Genomic DNA, 11474 nt, shown 5'->3' on the forward strand with positions numbered 1-11474 from the left:
CAGGTAATTGAACAAAATTATGTGTGAAATGAAAAGGAACAATCAGACTTTATGAGAGATGTTATGCCTAAAACATGGTAAATGAAGCATGATTCATTGTTCTGGATTTTCCCATGTCCCCCTCCTTTCAGACCACTATCCCTCCCAGTAAATCTAAGCCACCAGATGCAACAGTAGATTAATGGGAAACATCCTCTCCATTGCTTTGTACAGTGGTAATTTGTCTTAATTTTGATACATTCAGTTTGGCTGTCAGCCCAGCTTCCCAGATGTGACCAGTCTGTTTGACAGATTAAAAACCCAACAACTTCATGAAAGCTAAGACGTTTTGACTTGCTTAGCCTAGAGACAGTCTGAGGTCAAAGCCTTGCAGGTCAACGACCCACCACATAGACGTTGGTCAGTCATGAAAACATCTGGGTACAGCTGTCTCCACTCCGCTTTCAAATGCATCACTACCTCTGTTTCCTCTTGCACCCAAACATATCACAGACTTATTTCTCTCCTGATGATCAGTCTTTCCCTTCATGCAAAGATGCTCCTCTGGTTTGCGACCAGTGCCGTTTGGCTTTCCCTCCGCCTCTCCTTCTTTCTCTCAAGTCTCATCTTCCAGCATACCACACTTAGCGCCAATAGCACCAGTCCAGCAGATAGTAGCACAAGCCCAAAGTAGGAGATGGTGGACCCATGTGAGTTGAAGCTGTAGGCCACAGAAGTGACCACGATACCGGCAATGAGAATGACCACGCCAAACGGCACCGTGCAGCGATAGCAGGAGAGTTCTGCACCACCTGTGGCCGCGTTCAGTTGGATTTCAGTGACCAAAGGGATAGCTATTATAGTCACAGTCGGAGTGTGGTCATTGATGTTGGCCTTCTCCACGACAGCTCTTTCTGGGGCTGCTGGCACTGTCATGGTGTCTTTACTGGGTTCCTCTGGCATCGCAGGATCCAGCATCAAAGTTTTGCTTCTTTCCAACCACAGATGGATCCTCACTTTAACCACAGATGGGTCTTCACTTTTTATATCCTGAGGTTGTTCTGTCAGCGTGTCCCAATCTATGTGAAGAAATATATCATTTGTCATGTCATGCTGAAGGGAGTGTCAAAATCCATATGTTCCTCAACATGTTGCCCAATTGTAGCCTCACTGGACATAATAAAATAGGCCTAAACAATCATTTAAGTAGCTATTATGTGCATGCACATGGCCTCAGTCGGAATTGTTGACAGCTTAAGACATGAGCCTTCATTTGGCACTTAGTAACTCCAGGCAACCTCCTTGCACAATGCTAGCCTCTGGCCCAGCAAAGTCAGAAATTGGCTGAATGACGCAGAACCACTCAACCTTGCACAAGCTGTCACATTCCCTGGAGAGCGTGGGAGATGGCATTACAAACTACTCCGTGTAATGCGAGCAGCCTCAAAATCATCAGCAATTTCACAAGCAGTCATTGTTTCTCCATGTCCGCAAACTTAGAAAATATAATAAAAAATGTCATTCAAGATGCTTGTTATAAAACATTAGTCCATGTCATAACATCTTAGAAATGTATTACTCTAATAGGCCTAGTGCAAAATTGTAGACCTTTTGCAATTGATATTCTATATGGAATATATTTCACGTATAGCCTATCTATTGTAGTAGGCCTAGTCCTTTATTATAGTAACCTTTGTTGATGAGGTCCCTGATAGAAAAAACACATTAATTTCACATGTGAACATGTGAAGTGTTCCAAAAACACATGTTTTCATGTGATCACGTGATAGTATGTGAAGTTAATGTGATAACATATGACAACAAGTAAAGCAACATGTGATAGATAACATGAAATTACACATGTGAAATGTTCCCAAAACAATTTTTCACATGATTTCACATGTACAATGTAATGTGAAATTATGTGATTTTACACATGTAAAATCATGCGGTTTTTCTGTAAGGGGTGTTATGTTTGAATTGAATTTCAATGGGTCTAGAAAGTTAGTAATAGAAAATATTGTAGCCTTAGCTGTGCCACATGCATAGGCTATAATTCCGATGACTACATAGTCTACCTACCATATATAAACACGTTATCTGAAGTTATTATAATGATTACATAAAAGGGAACATATCATGTATGAGGAAAAGTGTTTGGGTTGGAGAGATCGAGTTTTACGCGTGGACCAACTTCCGATAAACACACAGTGAATATTGTGTGATGAAGAAAAAAAATCAGCATGTTCGATAAGTGTCTAACGAAGTGTTTAAACTTACCTTGCACGCATTTTCCATGCCCGCACCGTTTAAAATGTGGTTTTGCCCATCGATGAATAAAACATGGACTGTAATACGCTTTTGTATTCCAGTAACGCCGTATACTTTCAAAAGCCGACACAAGTGGGACTCCCCTCCGTCTTTATGTACATTAAATTATAAGCCAGATTCAATGTGTTGGTCCAGAACACAGTTTCACTCTCCACTTCGCTCAGCCAGTCTACAGCTAGCACGGTAAACGTTGTGTTGGAATTTGACTCCCATTCATCGGATGTCCCCTGTGCGTTTCCTCCTGTGTAAGAAAACGACTGTTTGACTGCCATCTTCTTGCATTGCAAGCACGTTTGTAGAATATCGGTGGCTATGGGGGTGGGGTGAACCAAAAGCGGGCGACAGGTTTGTATTATTATCTTGGCTTCAGAGGAGGGGGGACCTTTTAACCTCTTTTGACTAAGGCAGGGCCAACACGAAGCACAGCTGTTGGGATGTCCAGACACATTTATATAGCCTAGGCCTTTGAAGCAGATGTTGGCTAATACGAAGATGAGCAATAGCAGTTGACATATTATAATATTATCACATCATTACAAACAAACATACACACACAAACATACAAAAACATACAACATACAAACACACACTTGAGCCTACAAGAATATCCATGCACATATCTTCATGTTTGGTTATTTTTAATTAAAACAAGGGACTCTCTAAGATGAATGACATATGGTCTATCAAACTGGGGCCATGGTTCATAGGACCTATGTGTCTGGAAATTCATGCTGTCACACCCATGCTATGCCTATGATCCAATGGCAGCCACCAGGGCCTGTGGATGGGATATGCCTACTGCCTGTAACACAAGTGCTCCCCAAGACAGATCTGACACATGGTAATATGATACGGGGTGTTGTCTTGTCTCTTCCTTCCTGCAGTAAATCCCTTCCCAAAAAGAGACAGTGGCAACGGGAAATCATGGCTCTTCCACAACCCTTAGCTGGACCATATACTGTCCGGATGGAAAACTGATTTTAGTAATATGACATGTCTCTAAACTATCCCTCAGAGGCACTTATGGAGTGACATATTTTAGAGTGATTATCATTTGGGCCTACCTTCAATCAGTGGCATATGTAAATGCTGAATTCGCCTGGTGTGTTTGCAAAGGATGCTAAACCACAGATCCAGGGTTCTACCTCTGGAAGTTCCTAAAGGCATTGATATATTTTATTAAAACCACCAGATGTAGCTTATCCTATATTTGAAATAGCCTACAGTTTTGGGATTTCTGAATGGAATGGGAGTGGTTAACCTCAGAGTAATCATCAACAAGCAACTGAGACAGGGCACCAGGAGGACACAAAGCATTACAGATTATGTTTCCTATCTATTGTAATTGGAGATGGTCAGTGCTTCCAAATTATATTTTTCCTTGGATGGCACTTCAATTTGGAGGTGGGATAGACAGAGGAGCATTCCAAAAACATTACAGTGCAGTGCAGATAGTCATTAACCACACACACGCACAGTTTAAATCCAAAATACAATTTCAATCACAAAAATAAATAGATAGTGATTCTAAGTATATCACTGGAATGACTGACGCACTTCAGCGCACGCACGGCGTCTGACGCGCACACACGGAGTCCTAGATCACATGATCAAATGTCAGAGCACGGTTTGAAAACATGTCGCTGCACTTTACAGATGAGGATTTTCTGGAGGCATGGAAGGAATTAGATAAACCTCAGTTGGAGGGGGGGTGGGAGTTTTTCACAGAGACAATGGGTGTCAAAATCTACCGGCTGTATGACAAGGTACATTTAAGTTACTGTTTTGAGACAGGAATAGAAAGTGAAAACTGCTGTGTTAGCTTATCGACGGTTAGCGTCGTTAGCTGGCGAAGCGATAGTTAATTCATTGTGATTATGCGGATTGGCGTGATTGAATGACGCACTGGCATCGATCTGTTGGATGTGCTCGCACGTAGACTATTTTCACGTTTCATACGTTGTATTATTTTCACGTCGAAAAGGACGAAATAGCATAGCAGATTTTGTGAGTAGCCTACGTTAGACTCGAGCAGCAGGCCCACTGGCAAAATGCGGAAGTCGCTATTAGTTATCATCAACTAAAGTGTTTTAAACGTCATATTGATGATGGAGTAAGCTAGGGGAGAGTGGGGTAAGTTGAGCCATTCAGAAATCATGTAAACATAGTTTTGAAAGCATACTGTAGCTTGTCCATAAAAAAAGTGGCCTTTTGGCACAACTTACCTCGGCAATTCAACACAATTACGATCGCTTTTTTGTATTTCAGTCATTTTAAGCATATTTTAACAAAGCTTAACACCCAAAAAACACATTTCTTTTTTTCTTTTTTTTTTAACATAGGCCAGGCCCTGTTGTTACCTCATATCCCAGCGATAATGCCGTGCATTATGCCTGGAAAGAAAACACTTCAATTGGCTCAATTTACCCCAAGGCAAACATTGTGACTATTTGCCCACACAGGTACAAGGATTCACTTTTATGCTAGGTTTAAAAGAAAAATCCAAATCAAATGTTATTTGTCACGTGCTGAATACAACAGGTGTAGACCTTAGAGTGAAATGCTTACCTACAAGCCTTTAACCAACAATGCAGTTTTAAGAAAAAAATAAGTGTTAAGAAAGTATTTACTAAATAAACTTAAGTAAACAATAAAAAAAATACTAATTAAGAAAACAGAAAAATAACAAATAATTAAAGAGCAACAATGACAGTAACGAGGCTATATACAGGGGGTACCGGTACAAAGTCAATGTGCAGGGGCACAGGTTAGTCGAGGTAATTGAGGTAATATGTACATGTAGGTAGAGGTAAAGTGACTGTACATAGATAATACACAGAGAGTAGCAGCAGTGTAAAAATGTGGGGGGGGTGAGGGGGTCAGTGCAAATAGTCCGGGTAGCCATTTGGTTAGCTGTTCAGGAGTCTTATGGCTTGGGGGTAGAAGCTGTTAAGAAGCCTTTTGGACCTAGACTTTAGGACCGCTTGCCGTGCGGTAGCAGAGGACAGTCTATTAATAGGATGGCTAGAGTCTTTGGCAATTTTGAGGGCCTTCCTCTGATACTGCCTGGTATAGAGGTCCTGGATGTCAGGAAGCTTGGCCTCAGTGATGCACTGGGCCGTACGCACTGCCCTCTGTAGTGCCTTGCAGTCGGAGGTCGAGCAGTTGCCAGGCGGTGATGCAACCAGTCAGGATGCTCTCAATGGTGTAGCTGTAGAACTTTTTGAGGATCTGAGGACCCATGCCAAATCTTTTCAGTCTCCTGAGGAGGAGTAGGCGTTGTCATGCCCTCTTCACGACTGTCCTAGTGTGTTTGGACCATGACAGTTCGTTGGTGACGTGGACACCAAGGAACTTGAAGCTCTCAACCTGCTCTAATACAGCCCCGTCGATGAGAATGGGGGCGTGCTCAGCCCTCCTTTTCCTGTAGTCCACAATCATCTCCTTTGTCTTGATCACGTTGAGGGAGAGGTTGTTATCCTGGCACCACACTGCCAGGGCTCTGGCCTCCTCCCTATAGGCTGTCTCATCGTTGTCGGTGATCAGGCCTACCACTGTTGTGTCGTCGGCAAACTTAACGATGGTGTTGTAGGCTAGAGATAGTGGGATGAATGGCACCCTCAGAAATATGCCAAATATTGCATTTTGTGCTGCGTCTGTTGGGTATGGTGTGCCAAATTGTAGCCTAGAACTTAACGCATGCTCAGACCGTACCTTTTCACAGAATGCATGTTTGTTTTTTATTAAACCCCCTGCCTAACTCTATCCCCAGCTCAAGTTTTTGGAGAATAATATCCTGTGCAAATCCAGCACATTTTTTGGGGTTGCATGTTTCTCCAACTGGCAATAATCCTGTGGTATGGGATTAGTTACATTGTAGGTGTGGTATATATTTGGAAGAGAGAACTTCTTTCATATGCTGTTCACAGGAAACTGGACTTTATGAGTACAAAGTCTTTGGAGTGCTTGCCACCTGCACTCCAGAACTGTGTGCTGATGTCTACATGGACTTGCCCTATCGGAAACAATGGGATGGATATGTCAAAGGTAAAGAGTAACGCAAACTCTCCCTAGATCGACTTTCTTCCATTCAAACCTCTTGTCGCACTCAACCCCTAATAAGGGCCATTTATAAGACTCATAACACATTCATAAGCAACTCAATTCTGTCAGTTTGGTTGAGTATTGATGACATGGTATTGCATATTAATGCTTGTTTTATATGGTGCTTACTTATGCATGTGTTATTGTTCATATGTATAGCCCCTTTAACGCTTACTTAATTATCTTAAAAATGAGCCCATCACCTTTCCATTGTCCTTTTCCATTCACTCCTGTTCTATCCCAATCAAACCAATCATAACCAATAATCCCTTTTATCTCAGTTTTCATGAGGATCACATTAAGAGCACAGGGCGCGTTTGGCAGTTAATCACTTTTCTCATCTTTTATTCTCTCTTGCCTCCCCAAAGTATCCAACAGGTAACATGTCTGTCCACCTGAATTTAGCCATAGACTGTAGCTATTGATGTCGTAGTTGGGTAGTTAGCACTCTGGTATAGCCATAGGCTAATGTTGTTGTGTCCTTTGTGTATTAACGTGCTTAATCCAATGTTCATTTAAGCCTAGACTGTGAACAAACAAGGGAACTTGAAGATGTTCTTTCAGGGCTTGTATCTTGAAAATGTAGTTTTTGTTTCGTCGACCCTCTGAGAAATGACCAACAGGTTCCATCTTAACAGGGTAGGCCTAAATCATTGGCCATATCTTGTTTTGGGATTTCCAAATACTGTACTGTTGTCCTTTTCAAGAAAAGACACAGGGTTATGGATATCCTGGAATTGATAACTAACTGAAGTAACATTTGCCTCTCTCAGAGACTTGTTGCGTGAGAGGGTGGAGTGGGCTTTTTATTGGAAACACATCCTTGGCTTCAGCTTCTGACTGCCGTCAAGCTTTTTGCTGTTGAATAAAATGGCCATTTCAATAGATTGGATAGATGCTGTATTCTGAAAGTGCTGTTGGTGTCTTTGCTTGCACATGTGATTGTATCTTGATGTGCGCTGTACACACTCTTAGAAAATAGGGTTCTGCAGTTGTCCCCATAGGAGAACCCTTTTTGGTCCCAGGTAGAACTCTTTTGGGTTCCATGTAGAACCCTCTGTGGAAGGGGATCTACATGGAACCCAAAAGGGTTCTACCTAGAATCAAAAGGGGTTATTCGAAGAACCCTTTTTGGTTCTAGATAGAAAAAAAGGTGCTAAGTGTAGCCAGTGTATGATTTAATCATGTAATGAATAGTATATGACATTATAGTATAATGCTTATCGTATAATAGATGACTGATGTTTCATGATGTAAGCACTGCTTTATTTTGTGTGTGCCTTTTTGTGTTTGTAGAGCTGCATGAGAAGGACTATGATGGTCATTCAGCAATCTACTGGGAGGTGAAATACCCATTTCCTCTGTCAAACAGAGACGTATCCTTAATGAAGTAAAATGTCCAAATAAATAATACCTGTAGATAATATCAGGTCATCATGTTTCTCAGTAAAAGCAATTAGGCCTATGCTTTTTTTTGTTTAAATGTTTTTACTAAATACATACTCACTATAGAATATCACATAATCCTGTTCTATGTATTCACCCACCCACAATGTCTCAATCTTGCTTTTCTCTCTCTCCTCCTTTTCACATTTACAATGGGTCTGACATGGTGAAGTGAAACCAAGTATGGTTTATAGTATTAAGAGTAACGTGAGAAATGTATTGTTCTTTAGGCGACAACACGGGACGGTATATTTTCTCAAGGAGTAACTGATCCAGTCACAAGGTGTGGACCACATTAGACCATATTATCTCTACCAGGCTTCTTTAACAGTGTAAACCTCAGTACGTGTACGTCAGGGAGCGGAGGGACGTTGACGTGGACAGCAGGAAGATCTGGGTGGTCCTGGCTAAGAGCTCCCCACAGTCCCCGTTACCAGAGAAGAGTGGGGTGCAGCGAGTGATTGACTACAAGCAGACTGTGGCCATGGAGAGTGATGGTGCCTGTGGCACTAAAGGTACTGCTCACTCTAGAGTACACCAGATTCAATCAGAACTCATCCCTGTAGAACCATTTTAAATGTCCATAGGGGAAACTGTTCAGTTGTGAACTTGAATCTGTTGTGGATCTGTCTGTGAAGTTACTTGCTTTTAATTGACAGCCATTTACATTTGCATTGTTTTCTTTCAGTCTTCATGAATTACTTTGATAACCCTGGTGGTAATATTCCAACCTGGCTTGTGAACTGGGCAGCCAAGGTGAGTTCAGACCTGAGTGCTATGTAAAACCTAATAGGGTTCTTCGGCTGTTCCCATAGCAGAACCCTTTGAAGAACCCTTTTTGATTCCCGGTAGAACCCTTTTGGTTCCAGGTAGAACCCTGTACACGGAGGGTTCTACATGGAACCAAAATGTGTCCTATTTGGAACCAGAAATGGTTATTCTATGGGGACAGCCGAAGAACCCTTTTCAAACCCTTTTTTCTAAGAGTGTAGCAGCTCATCTTTTTCTGTTGGTGGGATGGCTGACATATTCATAGTAGAGTAATAATAAAGGAGTACTATAGAATTAAGAAAACGGTTTGTTTACTCACATTTATATCTACTTGCCAGTTTTGAATGCCCCAAAGCATGCCCTGTTATCTCAAATGGAAGGCTTTATTCACGCTGTTAATCTCAAGCAGATGTTTTGTGTTAGGATGCCAATGGTTCCTCTCTGTTGCCCCATTTGGGTGTGTCTACTCTGCTAGTCTATCCATGACGTTCATTGACAAAGGCAGCTATTCCCTGTGTTTCAACAGAGTGGAGTGCCTGCCTTCCTTACAGACATGCAGAAGGCCTGTGGCAATTACTCAAACTACTGCCAGAAGAACAAGAAATGAACACCCTTGGTGGGAAGTCGCATCAAAGCCATGAGGATTGCATTTTTCAGCCCATTGTTCAATAAAGTCTACACTTACGGTGTCTGAGGGCCATTGTGGGTGTTTTGGGTATGGTTGGAGACTTATTACGAAGTCAATAGGTGAAAGTGGTGTTGGTGTAATCTGCAGCTGGATGTGGTACTGACTGGGGCATGTACTGTATTTTAGTTATTAGATGTATAAAAATATATATATTTCAATTGAAGTTATCTGGTACTGAATTCCTACTCCTATGTAAATGTTGCATTTCGGGCTTGCCCACGGTTAGGGCTTGGATGAGATCTGTAGTGATCTACCCCCTGTTTTAACGAGTACTGTTTCTTTGACGACAATGGCTTTTCCTTTTATTTTCCTGTTGTTTGTTATGGTCAAATGTGTGTTTTTTAAATTATACTTTTTTTTTTTATGTATGAATGTTCAGTCAATGAATGATATGCATTTTTGCACTTGTGATTAAGCACTGAAATCAAATCAACTTCCAAACCTTAATTTTACTGTTCATCAGCCTATTAATTAGTGAATTATTAGTTTCTCAGCAGCTCTATTGAGGAATGATTTCTGTACTCTACAATGCAACATTGTTGCTTAGGCAAGCAAGGCTGAATCGAAAGCAGACTAGATTTTTATTTTGTATTTCCCTAATGGACATTTTGAATGTACATTAAAAAAATCTGATTTTGTCCTGTTATTAAAAGTTGCCTGCACTGATTTGTTGTGATACTTGAAATAAATAAAAAAACACGATAATGAAATAGTTTAAGTTAATTATTCATATGTTGAATCTTCGAGAGCTAGGCCTATACCTCTTTGTCCTTGTGTGGTTGCAGTTAGGCCTCCAGTTCTATGGAGGTGATACAGTGTGTATTACTATCTAATACATATAAATAAAATGACGGCTGAGATGAAGCACTGCATGCATTATTTGACTGAAACCCGTAGATGCTTTTCAAAACAGGACTACCACCTTCATCGAACACAATTAAATTTTTTTTTTGTATTTTCCACCTTTTGACGTTGACAAATGAAAGTCATTGTTTCTTTGGCTCGCGCTCCCTCTTGCGGTAAAAATGATATGTTCACGCCGCGCGGCCTTGATGTTGCGTGATGAAGTTGATATACTTTACTTGACCTTTCAAATTTGATACATGTATCTGTTAATTCAATTCTCTCACCGGAAGCACTGCTGTGTTTTTTAAAAACTAGTTATATTGAAGATAAATTGACAGGGTATTTCTTGACATCATCTGAAAAAGGTAGAGCCTAGGTTTAGCAGTCTAGGCCTACTTTGCAGGTTTTATCTTAAAATTCGTCGACAGCATAAAATCCGCGAGAGGCCGGAAAAACCGAAACTCATGAACAGTGATGGTGATGAGTATGGTGAGTCCTATAGAATTTGTCTGGCTACATAGGTGGTATAGGAGTTTAGTTGTAATTAAGCGATGTTATTCTCAGGTTGTGAGAAAGTGGACCCTACCTTGTCAGTGGGGTGCTAACTGCAAAGCATTAGGAGTCAGGCAGGATTCAGCTGGAAGATGGGAGTATTTATTTACAGGTATAGAGGGTGAGATGAAACCATGAATATTGACAAGTTGATGAACATCACTGACAAACAGAAACACTACAGACTAGTGGTTAGAGCGTTAGACTCCCCGAGCTGACAAGGTCAAATCTGTCGTTCTGCCCCACAACGAGGCAGTTTACCCACTATTCCTAGGCCGTCATTGAAAATAAGAAATTGTTCTTAACTGACTTGCCTAGTTCAAAAAATAAACTAAAGGGCCCAAAATACTGACGTTTCTGGCTTCTAAGGCAGAGCGCCTTCAAACTGGCAGAGCGCCTATAACTTTGACAAAGCATCAATATTTACTCACACAACAGAGTTACACATAACCATAAAACAAAATGTCACCCCAGTGTAAAATGAACCACGACCAACCCCCAACGTAATGGATTTGTAATTATTGGTCATGACTAGACATTACCTTCTCACAACGTTGTGGCTACATAATCTGAAGGTAATACCATTTGGTCATCTTCCTACCTCCTCAACATGTCACAGCAACATGATTTCATTACATATTGGTCTTGATTAGACCCACACAAAGAATGTCACAGTATCTGCGCAGTGAAACATTCTGTGATCACAGCCTATATGAGCTGTGGAGCATGCGTCCTCAAATGTCTTTTGAATGAACTA

The 11474-nt window shown here is 41.1% G+C and overlaps 2 protein-coding genes across 2 annotated transcripts; one reads left to right on the forward strand and one right to left on the reverse strand.

The window, feature by feature from the left end:
- Positions 1–525: 525 nt before the first annotated feature.
- On the reverse strand, positions 526–942 carry LOC106606948 (transmembrane protein 100). Its single transcript, XM_082976144.1, has one exon. It carries the CDS (start codon positions 940–942, stop codon positions 526–528), a length of 417 nt encoding a protein of 138 aa, XP_082832270.1.
- A 2974-nt stretch (positions 943–3916) lies between these two features.
- ppct (Phosphatidylcholine transfer protein) lies at positions 3917–10022 on the forward strand. Its single transcript, NM_001141138.2, is given in 6 exon segments — positions 3917–4076; positions 6240–6357; positions 7711–7790; positions 8204–8375; positions 8549–8616; positions 9158–10022. Coding segments are annotated over 6 exon segments (648 nt in total). The 5' UTR covers positions 3917–3947; the 3' UTR covers positions 9239–10022.
- Positions 10023–11474: the final 1452 nt, after the last annotated feature.

Source organism: Salmo salar, chromosome 06 (genome assembly GCF_965601325.2).
Source record: "Salmo salar chromosome 06, fSalSal1, whole genome shotgun sequence".
Taxonomy (NCBI): Eukaryota; Metazoa; Chordata; class Actinopteri; order Salmoniformes; family Salmonidae; genus Salmo; species Salmo salar.

Excerpts from the sequence above, each read along its gene's own strand:
- LOC106606948 (XM_082976144.1), bottom strand. The coding sequence starts at position 942 with ATGCCAGAGGAACCCAGTAAAGACACCATGACAGTGCCAGCAGCCCCA.